This window comes from Mangifera indica, chromosome 13, assembly GCF_011075055.1.
Source record: "Mangifera indica cultivar Alphonso chromosome 13, CATAS_Mindica_2.1, whole genome shotgun sequence".
In the NCBI taxonomy this organism is placed as follows: domain Eukaryota; kingdom Viridiplantae; phylum Streptophyta; class Magnoliopsida; order Sapindales; family Anacardiaceae; genus Mangifera; species Mangifera indica.
Window position 1 is genome coordinate 313,248 of NC_058149.1, and position 15,861 is coordinate 329,108.

A 15,861-nucleotide genomic window follows, 5' to 3' on the forward strand; every position below is an offset into this window, starting at 1 on the left:
ATAAAATTCATTATATTTTTTTCCTACAGTTTTAAAAACTAACAACTTCACCCCAACCTAAAGTTTTCTAACTTTCAAAAGTAACATTCCCCCCCCCCCAAAACCTAAGGATTATTTTCCAGACGTTCTCCAGCCACCATCTCCGACAACTGATAATAACGCTTCAACCTACTACGGTGGAAGAAGAGGTGACGAAGACACGTATATTCCAGACGAATCGATGAAGACACCTCGATTCATTTGAATCGACAAAATCTTCATCGATTCCAAACAAATCAACGAAGATGAGCAACTTCGTCAATTCTTCTGGAATCGACGAAGACCCTTGTCTCTATTGATTTATCTAGAATCGACAGAGATGAGTTTCTAGTGGGTCATCTTGAAGCTTTGGAGGTGGCCGGTGAGATGGTGGGTTAAAGCTCTTTCTCCGGTGGCTAGAGATAGTGGTCGGAGAGCCTCTGAAAAATAAACCCTAGGTTTGGGAGGGGGGGAATGTTACTTTTGAAAGTTAGAAAACTTTAGACAGAGGTAAATTTGTTAGTTTTTAAAACTGTGGGGGAAAAACATAATCAATTTTATATTTTTTAATATAATTAATAAATGACGATTTTGCCCTTATATTTTTTAACAGAAGTTAGTCTATGGGTGGGACTTCGGGTTTTTCAAACCCTGTGGGTGTGACTTTAAGAATGCACTAAAACTTAGGGGTGAAATAGTCCTCTGGCCTTTTGAAAACTAACAAGTTCCTTCTAACTTAATTTGAAAAAGTTACTTTTTCACCTCCACTATTTAGGGTTCCTAGGGTTAACAATACTACCCTCAAAGTTCAAAATATTACACTTATACCCCAAAAAATTTATTCTCTCTTTCTAATGATTCACTCTGGTGTATCGTCAACCCCACAACTAGCACCTCTTCGCCCTCTTCAATGGTTTTTTGATGCGAAAACCATCAAAAATCTGATCAAAATGATTGAATTTGTCATGGTCGATTTGTGTGAATCACATAAATCGATCGAACAATGCCATAAGGAAGTTGCAACAAATCTAGCCATTTCAGCATTGAGAAGGGAGAGAAGATATCAGTTGTGGGGTTGATGACACGCTGAAGTAAATCCCTAGGAAGAACGATCATGGGAAAGAAGGAATAAATTTTTAGAGGTGTTAGTGCAATGTTTTGAATTTTGAGGGGAACAGTTGTTAACCCTAAAATATATTAACCTTAGGAAACCTAAATGGTGGGGATGAAAAAGTAATTTTTTAAAATTAAGTTAAAAAAAAATTGTTAGTTTTCAAAACTAATGTGGGAAATGTCGATAAATTATTCTTTCCTTAAAGAAAATCTTAAATGATGATTTTATCTCTAACAGTAATAACAAAATTTAATAGGGGTGAGTATTTGAGTTTTTGAAAAATAATGGATGGGAAAAGAGGGAATTGTGAGTCCTTTAGCCATGTATACACTATAAAGTTTTTTTTTTTTTTTATAATTGTAAACTATAAAGTATTATTATGTTTGATAAAATTTGATAAATATAAATAATTATTATGTTTGATTAGATGTAATAAAATATTACTAAAATGTTATTTTATTTAAATGTTCTTAGAGATAATTATTCTAAAATATTGTTCATGTTATTTATTATATTAATTGAAAATAAAAATATTTTTGTCTTTAAAAATTAATAATAAAATATAGAAATATAACAAAATCAAAATTATCTTATTAATCTTTAAACACCTCATGTGAAATTAGTAATATGATTTGTAATAAAAGATTACTGAAATATTTTATTACTTATCAATCTAATAAAGTAATATAAATAATAAAAAATATATTATCAGAATAATTTTTTTATCCTTCAAACCAAACCCCCTAATTACAGTCTTTTGGTCAATGAAATGAAACTCTGGGGGCATATCTTAGTTTTAAACTTCTACACGACAAGATGTTAGTATTCTATATGATACCGTATGATTAAGTAATTTTAGCACAAACAATAATATTATATATATATTCATTTTGAATATATAAATTAGTATACATTTAATATATATCATCATGAAATTACATAATTTTGAATTAAAAATAAAATAATATAATCATATAATAATATGTATATATTTTTATTTTTTTATATATTTAAAATAAATATACATAATATTACTCGTTGTAGTGTTATTTGCATATGGAGCTTGGGTAAATTATTGGGGCATGACATTAGCAAGAGAATGAAGAAACTAGAATAGATTGAAGGTGTAATTGTGAGAAAGATTTTAACATTTTTAATTAATTTTAAATGGTTGATACACGTTTTAAATTATAAAAATTAAAAACAAAATTACAACCAACTAAATATTTAAAAGAGTAAATATTCTTTACAACCTCACACAAGAATAAATAAATAAATAAATATTCTTTTGTGAATTCAATGGGAGGCCTTGCATTAAGTCAATTACCTTACTTGATTACAATTTTAATTAGTATTATGTATTTGATAAGATACCATTTAAACCGTTGAATATTGATGCATATAAACTGTAAACAAACTGTAATTGTTATCTGTATACACGATAAATATATAATTTAAGTATATAAATAATATATTATCATTTAATTAGATAATTTTAAATTAAAAATAAAATAATATTTAATTATATAATAATATATCACATCAATAAAATACAATTCAATTAAGCATAACTATAATAAAATTTAAAGATTAAAAACAATATATTAATAAGGTAACATGATGCATATCAAGGAATTAATTTGACAATAAATATTTCAATTGGACAAGAGCTATACCTTCCACAACAATGAGTTGATACCAATAAAATTATGTTTACTTATTTTATATACACAAATAGGTATATACTTAATATGTGTCACTAAATAATTAAATAATTTTAAATTAAAAATAAAATAATATTTAATTATATAATAACACATTATATATATATATATATATATATATATATATATATATATATATATATATTTATGTGTAAAAAAATAGATATGTATAATATTGCTAGAGTTGATGCATGTCAATCAAGCCATGCTATGTAAAATGTCATATCAGAAGATATTCTGATAACTCAAGCTCAATAGTATTAAGGAAAAAAATATGGAAGAAGTCTTACCCTCCTTGGAATTTACACTATAATCAAAACTAGTCCAAAACGGGCCGAAAATGAGTTGGGCTCTATTTGGGCTCGACTTGGGTTTAGGCTTTCCAAGCTCACTCAGTCATATGTTCGTGATCAAGTTCATGTTCGTTGTTTTGGGCTTGTGTTCAAGCTCGTCTAAGCTAACTTTGTTTCGAATCCAAACAAGTTTACTTTGAATCCAACCTTATTTTTAGATAAAAGTGGAAACGACATTGTTTGTTAAGGGTTCAAGCAAACCGTGTTTGACTCATGAGCCAAGCACGATTATGGTTCAAGTTTGAGCTTGGATTCGTTTTTGGTTTTACTTTCCAACTCATACTTAGGTTTGTGTTCGTTGTCTCGGACTTATGTTCAGACTCGTTCGAATTAAGTTTGAACAAACTCATTTCGAATCCAATCCTAGTCAAAACTTAGAGCACTTTCAAATAAATCTTACATTAAATACGTATAAACTTCACATATTGCTTGGTATACATCCAAATCTTTATGTTCTAGAGATTTAGCTCAAGCTAACAAATTTGAATTTTTCTTCCCCGTCTTATTCATACCACAAATCAAGATTGACAAATTGATGTGAACAACTTCCTTCTTCGCTAAGTTTTACCACATTTTCTTTCAAAATCACTTTGTGTATTCACAAGGAAAACAAGCCCCTGATTTGCTTGGCTTCAACGGAATACAACCTAGAAGCTCCCAAACCCATCTAGCATTCCACTCTTTAACACTGCACACTTGTAACGCTCTAAGGCATTCACGTCTGCCTGAGGAATAACTTGTTAACCAAGCACATAACAAAATCTCAAACCCCACCTTATCAATAACAAACATTATCAAAATCTATCGTAAATCCAACTCTATTTTTCAGGAAAGTTCCGATCTCTGAGCAAAAGTTTGAATCTGGCACCCCAAAAAACATGGCTAAGAAGGAGATGGAAGTGGTGAAGGGTCTTGATTTAAAGCGGTACATGGGGAGATGGTATGAGATTGCTTCATTCCCTTCTAGGTTTCAGCCCAAGAATGGAGTGGACACTAGGGCTACCTACACTTTGAATGAAGATGGGACTGTGCATGTTTTGAATGAGACATGGGCAGATGGTAAAAGAAGCTTCATAGAAGGCAGTGCCTACAAGGCTGATCCTAACAGTGATGAGGCCAAGCTCAAGGTTAAGTTTTATGTGCCTCCTTTCTTGCCAATCATCCCTGTTGTTGGAGACTACTGGGTTCTGTTCATTGATGATGAATATCAGTATGCTCTGATTGGTCAGCCTAGCAGGAGATATCTCTGGGTATGTATCCCTCTTGACCTTTCTCAATATTATTGCTTTCTCTTTTCTTGTATAAATCTATGTATTTCCTTAGTTCTTGAAATGGGGTTTTGCCATTTTGCTCAATTATGCTTGAGTTTCTGTATATTTAATATTGAAAATAGATCTTATCTTTCTTCTCTCGTATGAATATATGCATTTCACTATTCTTCAATTGGGTTTTAATTTTGCTCAGTTTTGCCTTCTAAGATGTTTGTGTATGTGTAGAGGTTTTCTAGCTCATATGTTGAACATGAATAATACATATCCATCTGCCATTGTTGAATATACAAATGCATCTGTCATTTGATTTTATATGTATTTTCTAACACCCAAAACAAATCTACAGAACCCAAAAGTGAAACCGTGACTCATTGTGTGTGTCAATGAACAATATCAAAAGGATGTTATAATATTGTTAAACCCTCAGTATTAGTAGTGAGATTGTGTTTTCTCTAACTTCCATTGATCAACTTCAAAATCCCATTTTTGATTGATTCATGGTGATATGAATGCAGGTACTATGCAGGAGGACTCATCTAGATGAGGAGATCTACAACCAGCTGGTAGAGAGGGCCAAGAGTGAAGGCTATGATGTGAGCAAACTGCACAAGACACCACAGAGTAATCCACCACCCGAGGGAGATGAAAGCCCCAAGGACACCAAAGGCATATGGTGGATCAAATCCATGTTCGGAAAATAAAATGAGGAAAACAGAAATTTGGGTCTCAAAGTCATAAATAACTACTTGAAAAAACCCTGTCTGCAGTAGTAGATAAGAGTGTATGTATCTGTACACTTAAAAAAGATGTATGTTGCTTTTATATTTTGGCTTTTGTGACTACAAAGGAGTAGTGTGTGTTTGAGTCATGTGAGTGTCTTGTCTATGGTGCTTGGTTGGTGTCCTTATATGTGAAATGGTGATGCATAAGCTTCACCAGCTGTGATTATGATAGGGTTGGAATCTTGGATGGCAATATGGAGTAAAAGGTGCCTTTGGAACTTTGTAGGAGATGTGTATTTTGATGTTATGTGTATTTTGATGTTATCTGTTTCTTTGAGGGAAAGTAAAATGGTTTTGTTCTCGTGTGTGCTGTTCATCTTGGATCCCTGATGTGATTTTGAATCTGTCAAAATTCCCCATAAAACAGAAGTAATACTTACTCTTCCCAAACAAAGTCTCTTTTTTTTTTTTGTTTGGTTCTAAATAATGTGTGGATTCATTTGGTATAAGTTATTATATAACATCTCGATTTCTTATTTTGGTTTGAGCGGATCGAGAATCATTGGTCACTCTAGTTTGAGTTAAAGTTAAAACTCATATGTAATTTAATCTAATCAAACCATTAGATTGAGTATTATTTATATAAAAGCCCACATGATTATTTCCTATCTAAGTTTTGGTGAAAGGACAAATACATAACTGCGGGAAAATTTTTTGTTAGGGTTAAAGGATAAACTTATCATTTTACCAATAATATTAAAATAATTAAAATTTTATTTCATTTTCTCTCAATGGTTTGAAATACTAATAATTTTTTCTTAGGATTAAGTTTTGAAAAATTCATTTTTCTCTTTAAGATATCAAATCTAAAATTTGACCACTTTCTTTAGCGAATGACAACCCTATCTAGAGGAAAACAAACGGCGGACAAAAACATCATCGTTGTCCAACAAAGGACGATGAGTAGAGGTGTCTAATGGGGCCAAAAAAAAACTTGACACTAAAGGGCCTAGCCTGCTACTATAGCAATTGAGTTGGACCCATGATTGTTTGGGTTGGCCCGATTGATACTATTCATGATTTTTAAAAAATTATAATATAAAAAATTATAAATATTTATAAGAAATAAAAATTTTAGATTTAAAAAATGAATTGAGTTCTTTTAATCAATTATCAATTTCACATATATAAAACAATCAAAATTTTAATTTGATTGGAACATATTACTTAACTTTTATTTATAGTGGATAAAAAAAGTGAATGATTTTATTCTTTTAAATGTGGAACTCTTCACAAGTGTAAAAGTATAAGTGTAAAAGTCTCACATTTAAAAGAATATAATCACTCACGCCCTTCACTCACTATAAATAAAGACCAAACAAGGTAAAAGATTTAATCAAACTCAAGTTTTGGATTTCATATTGGTGAGATTAATTATGAGAACTCAACTCATTTATTATAAATAAACCTAAGAATTTCGAAAAGAAAAAATCACTTTTTAAAGTTGAGCCCTACAGTAAAATGTTATTTTCAAAACTTAAAGCAAAGAGAAAAAATGAAATAAAATTATATATTTTTTAATATTATTATTAAATAATGATTTTGTCTTTATATTTAATAACAATTTTAACAAAAGTTTAGGATTAAGTAAGTATTTAAATTTTTTATTTGTTGTAAATGTGTTTTTGACATTGAAATAAAACTTGGGGGATAAAATATATATATATATATAATATATATATATATATATATATATATATATATATATATATATATATATATATATATATATAAAATAAAACTGTTTAATTTTTAAATTAAGCCAAAAGACTATTTTCCATTAAGGACAAATTCTTTTCCCTTTAAATTTGAAAAAGTCAAATTTACATTCATTTTTGTTAATGTCTTCTATTAGTTAAAAATGTAATGACAAATCCCTTTTCTAATGTAATGACAAAAGCACCCTCATAAATTAATATATTTTTAAATTACATAATGTACTTTATTTAATTAAATGTACAAAATTACCCTTTATATAAAAATGAAATTTAATCAATATAATCATAGTAAATTTAATTAATTTATTATTTCTATAATTCATTAAATTAATCTAAAAATCCTCCAATAATCTAACAATTTATTAAGAAATTTGAAAAATATTACTTTTTAAATATGTAATATTAAAAAATAAAATATATAATACAATCCAAAAGAGAATTTCAAAATGTTGATTATTGTGTTAAATGACAATCCCACCTTTTACGTGTCAGTGTTATATTTACTTATACTATTTAAATAAATTTAGACCGTTGATTTGTGATCAAAAATTTTTTTACTAAGTGATATAATCTTGAATAATGTATTGCATTAAATACATTTAACTTTTACATTTTAGAATGATGCACTCATTTTTTGGTTTATGACTATTGTATCTCTATATTAAACAGATTTTATTAACAAAAACACTTTGCAAGTGAGTATTTGAATTTTTAAACTTAGCAGGTGAGATTTTATCATTTCAATGAACCTTGGATAGAAAATAGTCATTTTAGTCTTTTAATTATATCATATATATATTGGGAAAATTAAATAAAATAGGCAAATTCCTTGCCTTTTATATCTTTTTAGGCCAACTTTTTGGTTATTTACTTTTCTAAGCAAAGTATTACTTTTATGCCAATATTACCCTTTTCACTTTACTTCACTTTCACCATTGTCATGGTTCTTTTCACTATTCTCTCTTTTGAACACATCCAACGGCAGCAACATACTCCAACAGTTTTCTTTCTCGTACTACATCATTCTTTTATATATATATATATATATATATATATATATATATATATAAAACTTTCAACCAAAACTTTCGTGGCTAAAAGTTCAAGCTTTTAATGGTCATTTCTATAAGAGAATAATGTTTTTTTAGTTAAATAATTATATTACTTGTAGACAATCAATATTTGTTGTATTTATCAAAATAGAACAAGTTTTGGTGTTCAGATCAGAAGGAAAATTGGAAATGTGATTTTCTTGGAAAATGCAATCCATTTGTGCTTTTGAGTTTGGGTTGTTTGAGTTTGTACAGTTTGTGTATTACATAGTTTGAGTTTGTGTTAGCGTTTTGGGTTGCAATGTTATTTTACAAAATGTTTGTAGGTTAATTGAAATATACTGACATTTGATTAAATTTTCTTTGTATAGGAAAATGGTTGAGGTAATATATCGATTAATGCAAAAAAAAAATATGATGCATTCGTAGAAACAGTGTGTTCTCGATTAAATATTGACAGAAGTTGCAATAATGTAAAAGTTTATATACAAAACTCAACCACCTCTAATGCCTTTGTGGCTACGAACATTTATCGAAACCCTGAAATCATGAATGTCATGGTATTGCCTCTCCCCGACCTATTCATAAATGTTTGTTATTAATAAAAAATGACAATTGCATGTAAAAAACCCTAAAACAACATCTTTTGCATAACAGTAACTTTTGTGCAGTTTGTGGGGTTTGCAGCATTTGAAAGTAAAAACATTAACCATCGGAAAATCACCACTAAGTCAACAAAACAAAACTGAAATCGGTTTTTGCCAAATAGTGTAAATGATGACCAAACATAAAAACCCAAAAGAAACAGTCAACTTACCTCAGAATCCAATTCTGAAAGGCTGCTGCTTGTCGGACGTTCAAAGTGCATGGATAGTTGCCGGTTGTTTTAAGATTTCTATTTTTGGCTACTTTGCATTTGTTTTGTTTTGGTTTAGGGTTTTGCTTTTGTTTTTAAATTGAGGGTAAAATGGGTACAAAGTATCTCATTTGCTAATAAAAGTATAAGCCGAATAAGCTGACCTAAAAACGTATAAATGATGGAGCATTTGCCTATTTTAATTAATTTGCTTATATATTGTCATCATCTAGGAGTCTAAAATTAATTTTTTATGTTTCCACTCTTATTATGTTCACGGAATTATATTTTTATTTATCATAATATGTTGTCATGTTACATGATTTTACTTTTATTATGTTAGTGAGAGTTGCCAAATGGCATTTTTATGTGAGTTACAAAGACAGATCTACAATTCAGGAGAAGTTACTTTTCAAGTGAATGATGAAGGATTCGTCTTCATCTCTTCATTTGACGAAACTAATTCGTCTTCGTTTTATGGGAATAATTGTTGATTCCTGAAGATTGACTGGAGAAGAATATGATGGGAAGGCTAGCTGTTGAGTGAAATGAAGATGGTTGCCGTGAAAGGAGAAAAAAACCCTAAAAGGGAAAATGTAACTTTTCAAACTTTGAGTGAAGAAATAATTGGTTTTTTAAATTAAGAGGAAATATGTGATAAATTTTAATTTTTTAAAATATTTTTGGCTAAATACCTTATAACTGACATCAAATTTTAATTGAATGATGGATGAATATTTGAGTTTTTAAAAATTAATGAGGTCACTTTGGAAATATACAAAACCTTGGATGAGAATTTTGGTCTTATTTATTTAAAATGGATGATGAAGCGACTTGAACATGAATATTACTAGGGTAAAAATACAGTAACACCATCCAATAAATATATTCAATAAAGCCATTTAAAAAATTTAAAATAAATATATTTAATAAAATTATTTTAAAATTTTAATTATATTACACTAACATCATACTACCGTCATCAGATATTATATTATGCTTATATTATACTTATATTATATTATTGTCATATCACAATCCAATAAATATATTTAATAAAATTATTTAAAATTTTTAATTATATTATACTAACACCAATGATCGTCATCCATTGTCAACCACCTTTACTATGTTGACGAGAATTGCACATTTTTTCATCAAAATATGTATCATGTCACATGTTTTCACTTTTATCATATTTGTGAGAAGTACAAAATAACATTTTTACCCGAAATTTAAAAAAAATAAATTATGTATGTAACGTGCAATGTCTAATTTAGTCTTTTTCACCTACTTTATTAGATTTTATTTAGATGCTCAAAGATTTTCACAAACGGTCATAGCACCCTCTAGTCGGCACGTTCACCCTGAGAGCTTAAGACCCAATCCGTGGTTAAAAACATCGATGGTGATTTAGCCGGATAATGACATAACATATGTTAATTTAAAACTATAACACATTTGTATAACATAATATATATGATTATATCAACAAATTGAATGAAATTGTCTCAATACAAATTTTTTATTTAAAAATGATAAAGATGGTTAGCCATAATTAATATAAGGTTTCTTTCTTAAAAGTATAAAATGTTGATATATTAATTTGTACACAAATTTGGTATATACAGTTTTTATTCAGTGCAATTGTAGTCTTTCCTATTAGAAGCAATTTTACCAGATTTTAATCATAACCAACACCCTCCTATTCACTATTCACAACACAAAATCCAACAACTAACTAATTTGGAAATTGGAATAATCTGTCTAAGCTACGCTAAGACTGATCTCTCATGAAAGACTGTTAACAACAAATCTCCCTCCCATCAAAAAAGACTGAGACACCCTAAATTCGATAAGAATACATAGTACAGAAAACATAGGCATATACTGTATAATCAGAACAAGAGAATCACATACACAAGGTCACAAGCTACGTTTGAGGGCAGGAAGCGTATAAGTACTAAAACACGAAAGATTTGTGGAGTTTAACACCCAGAAGATGAAAACCACAAATCTTCCAACCAAACAATTGATAAATGATATAAACATATTATGATCACCCTTTTGCCATGTGAATATGGCCATTTCAGGATAAACATGCCTTGCCTCAATGCACTTACAGTATGGTACAACATTGATTTGTTTTCTTTGCCTGCTTGTAGAACATCTGTTTCAACAACCGGAAGTTCTCTCATTAGCCACAAGGTAAATAAATGAAATCCAATTTCTACAATCTCTTAGTGAGATATCGACATGGATGTGATCTAATAAACACTAAACAAATCCACAAGGCCATCAAATTATATTGGTCTACAGGCAACGAAGCTATCATACAACAAAAATCAATGACAATTAACATGTTCTATGGTACAGGATCAAGGAAGACTGGAATATGTACATGCAAACAGGGGCCACAACATTAAAGACTGTGCACATAGGAGCTGACATATAAGTTTAGTTGTTGGCTGAAAAATGTGCAAGGGCAATATCAAAATATGATTGGATTACCTGCGAAGCTGCGCTAAGATCTGAACTCTTATCAACTAAACTGTCCAACTTCTCACCCCGTGCAAGCACGCTATCAATAGTTTTATGCTGAAACAGAGAATAAACCATTTCAAAACTTGAAAGAAAGAGCAGCCAATCCGAGAAACAGACGAGATAACAGATACAAAGCATAAACTCATAAACCTTCAAAGGACCAAGTTACAAAAATTATAATAAAGGATTCACACATAACATATGTCATGAGAACATACTGCAAACCAAAAAAGAAAAAAAACAGAAATAATATCACAAATAACATATCTAGTATCCCAATTGTCAATTTTTTAAATAAAAAATCCCATCACTTACCTCCTGTACAAAGTAAAAACAAAACTGTCTTAATCATTTTCTATCACATAGCTTTGAGGTTGAGGCTATATCAGGAGAGCAAGACTTTGGTTCAGCCAGAGCACTTCAATAACTATGTGTACTTAATTCATAAATGTCAACCAAAATGATTACAAACCCAGCCTACTATTCAACAGAGCCAAGATACAGGTTAATTAAAGAGCCAATTCTGATGAAGCTCATATGAAAACTCCTTGAATATGAATTGCCTATCAAATGAAAAATGCAAATTGAAGGTTGTGTAGCAATAATTAAGTCAATAGAGGAATGAAAGCATATGCAAAAGAAAGACTTCGATCTCTAATACACACTTATGAATTAATTCTAGAAAAAGCAGAAAACTAAATTTATTAGGTCCAATACATAAACCAGTGCAGAAATAGTACAACACTCACAAGGATAATCTTGGTTTCATCTAATTCCCTTTGAATTTTCAACAACTTATCAGCCTCTGCAGGGTCCTGAAATGTTGTAAATCAGAGTCAACATAAGTACAAGATGATGAGATCTAATAATAGATAGTGAATTTTGGTCAAGAGTGACAAAGAATGAGAGATACCTGGAATTTGGTCAAAGCTTCATTCAGATAGGGCCATGGTTGAGAGCTGTCTGCCTGGACAGTTTTCCATGAATCGCCAAAATTTTTCTGATACTCATCTAACACCTGCCAGACACCCTTATGTTATCAACTATCCAGAAAGCCAAGATAACAAGTATCCACACATGGTTTCATCACCACAAAAGATCAATCACAAAATCCCTGAACATATCTCAACCCATAAAACATAATATTCACCAAGCAACTTTCTCATTCTCACAAACTTTGAGTGCCATTATTTCACCAGCTATTAGCTCACTGAACATACAAGATATTTAAGATCTAACCATGAAACACAACAGTTGGAACTCTCCAAATAAAAAAATACAACAGATAAACAAATAACTCTCATAACAAATATATTCCAACTAAATGTTCTTCCTTTGTTACTTATCAACAAACTTTGATAATTCCACTTCATTTATGCTTTACAACAAATGATAAATTATAATACCACAAAATCTATCACAAATAATAAACTTTAGTGTTTGATAGATAAAGTTTAAAATGTTTTAAAAAACAGTAGAACATATGGAGAGCATCTAATCTATCAGGAAATTTTGCAAAAAGCAAAGAATTATTCACCATAACCCAAATGATATAAATTTTGATACAGGCTCAACATACTATACCTACCTGATTCAGAAGTGAGAACGCACTCCGAACTGGATAGTGATCATCCATAAATCCTACCGCGCATAGCCCATTTCTATTATAAGCATGCACCTTGTATTCTACACATTCAATCAACATCCAACAAAATTAACCCAAAAAACCAAACACACACAGTCAACTTATTCAATTACTTCTTCTCACACTATCAGCTTTACACAAAATACATAAATTCAGTATAATTGACAAATCATAAATCCTAAATGAATCAAGCTCAAAATGAAAAAAAATTTACTTGCTTCTATAAATCACAAATGAAATAGAGATGGTTAAGAAATCATAAACCTTGAACACTTCAGTTCACAATAATTACAAATTTACACATTCAAAAACAAAGAAAAACGTTAATTCATTTGCAACTTCATATAATAACCAAATTTTATGAGCAAATGCAATTCAGCACAGCATAATTCTCCAGGACCAAAATTACACTTGTTTCAATATACCTTAAAGTGTAACTTTCAAAACAGTAGATCACAAGATAATTCCAGCTACCTTGAAACTCAAACCAATTACACAATTACTTATTCTAAAATGACGTTCAATTGCAGAGCATAATTCTGAAGGATCAAAATTATACCTGTTTCAATACAAGTGCCTATTCAATACAATAGATCACAAAAGGATTCCATGTAACTTTAAACTCACAACAATTACATATTTACTCATTCTAAAATGGCGTCTTAATAAAGCGTAATTCAAGAAACAGAAACTATAATTTTTTTTTCTCTAATCATGCAGATAATAGATGCATCATAAGATAATAACAAAAAAACAAAAAAGCCTCAAAACGACGCAATTCAAGTCTGAAACGTCAACCGACAAAAAGCGATGAAATTATCAATTAAAACAGAAAAAAGATGAATCGGACCTTCGTGTTGAACCGACTGACGCTGCGACGGCGGAGTGCGTTTGGCAACGGTGCGACCGACGAAGACGATGAACTCCTTGATGCTGGAACGTTGAAAGTAGCCGAAACGGCTGACGTCAGATGCATTCGCTAAGATGACCGGATCGGCTCCCTCGGGGACACATTTAAGCACCAACAACGCCGTGATCTTCATTTTTATCCGTCTCGGTGGCGAATTTAACAGTTCCCTGTGGTGCCTTCGCTTTGAAATTCTTTTTGCTGTTTTGATTAATGGGATTCGACACAAGTGACGAAGGGAAAGCAGATTCGATTTTATGTGGAGAGAAGAGTTCCCTGCCGTTGAGTGTACAGTAAGCTTTTGCAATTGGCTTAGCTGGCATGCAGTGGGCCATGGTTGGTTTATTTTTTATTCTTATATTTAAAATTTAAAATTGATTTGATTTGATTTTTATTAATTTAGATTTAAGTATAATTAAACCAAAACTAAAAAATTAAAAATATACTTAATAAATCTTAATGATGGCGTTCTAAGTTTTCAGCAATATTTTTAGACCCCAACCGGGACTAGATTAATTAAAAGGTTGGTTTGTAAGTTGAACCGATGTTTTTATAATTAAATTAGTGATTAAATTAATTATCTTATGGTTTATAATTTGATTGATTTGATCGAAAACAAATTATAATAAATTTTTTAAATAATATTAGATTAATTAATAAATTTTATCTAAAAATTTATAAAAAAATAAAATCAATCAAAATACTCAGATTTATGGTGATTAGAATTAATTATTTATCTGATTTCAATGAAATAATTAAATAAACAAATTATCTCTATCTCATGATACAAAAAAATAATTTTATAAGTTATTACTTATAAAAGATATTTCAATGGATATGAGATACAATTTTTTTATTTTATTTTTGAATTTATATTTTTTTATGAACCTTTATAAATTCATTAATTCTAATATACAATAATCAAATTATTCAAAAATAATTAAATTTTATAAAAATATCTTAAATTTTGGTCAAACTTGATTCTTCCAATTTTAATTAGGTTTGATCAAGTTAACAAGTAAACCACTTTTTAATTTTAATCAGATCAAACTTAAAGATAATTATCGATTGAACTAATCAATCTGATCGAGTTTTCAAAAGAGTAAGTCAAACTGTCTAATAAATTGGGTGTCTTGATAATATTACTTTAACATAATTAAAAATTTAAAATAGGTTTAAATAGTATTGGTGTCACTATGATGGTAGAAAGGGAAAATAACTATTTGCCACCCAAAATTTAGGTCATTCTCAAACCTACACCTACGGAAGATGAAAAACCTCAACTCTCACCCATGGCCAAACTGCCATCCAAAATTTTAGTTAGAGACAGAGGTAAAATCATCATTTTACCTATAAATTTTAAAACTTTAGAATTTTATTATTTCTACCTCCAGGTTTTAAAAACTAACACCTTAACCTATCCTCAAAGTTTGAAAAGTTTAATTTCACCCCGAGGGTTTGCTTCTTTCTCTAGCCACCACCGACGGTCGACGCATTCCACCGATTTCCCATTTTCAACTACAAAGGAAGACCCTTCATCATCCAGATCTGGAAGAACAAATGAAAAACGACGCTTCATCGTCACGCCTAGATGATGCTACGAGCGAGCGTTGTCCTTCATTGTTTGGGTGGTGCGACGAAGAGATCTTTGTCTGTTCATCACATCATTGCGACGAGGAGATGAAGATCTCTTCATCGCACCATCATCATCACACTATGAGAAGGAGGAGGTCGAAGATGACGTTGGAATAAGAAGTTGAAGAATAGGGGTGAAAATGTTATTTTTGAAAGTTATGGGGGGCGACTGAGTTTTAAAAAAATATAAAAACCTTAGGTTTGAGGGTGAAAATATTATATTTCAAAGTTTGAAAACTTTA

General features: G+C 30.0%; 2 protein-coding genes across 2 annotated transcripts; one reads left to right on the forward strand and one right to left on the reverse strand.

The window, feature by feature from the left end:
• The first annotated feature begins 3,808 nt into the window (after positions 1 to 3,808).
• Positions 3,809 to 5,563, forward strand: LOC123195333 (temperature-induced lipocalin-1). Its single transcript, XM_044609027.1, has 2 exons — positions 3,809 to 4,459; positions 4,996 to 5,563. The coding sequence occupies exons 1-2, from the start codon at positions 4,088 to 4,090 to the stop codon at positions 5,179 to 5,181; spliced, it is 558 nt and encodes a 185-aa protein (XP_044464962.1). The 5' UTR covers positions 3,809 to 4,087; the 3' UTR covers positions 5,182 to 5,563.
• Positions 5,564 to 10,757: 5,194 nt separating this feature from the next.
• Positions 10,758 to 14,229, reverse strand: LOC123195350 (VAMP-like protein YKT61). The gene is made up of 6 exons (XM_044609053.1): positions 13,928 to 14,229; positions 13,021 to 13,118; positions 12,346 to 12,450; positions 12,182 to 12,247; positions 11,400 to 11,486; positions 10,758 to 11,058 (listed from the first exon to the last, which is right to left on the reverse strand). The coding sequence occupies exons 1-6, from the start codon at positions 14,118 to 14,120 to the stop codon at positions 11,008 to 11,010; spliced, it is 600 nt and encodes a 199-aa protein (XP_044464988.1). The 5' UTR covers positions 14,121 to 14,229; the 3' UTR covers positions 10,758 to 11,007.
• Positions 14,230 to 15,861: the final 1,632 nt, after the last annotated feature.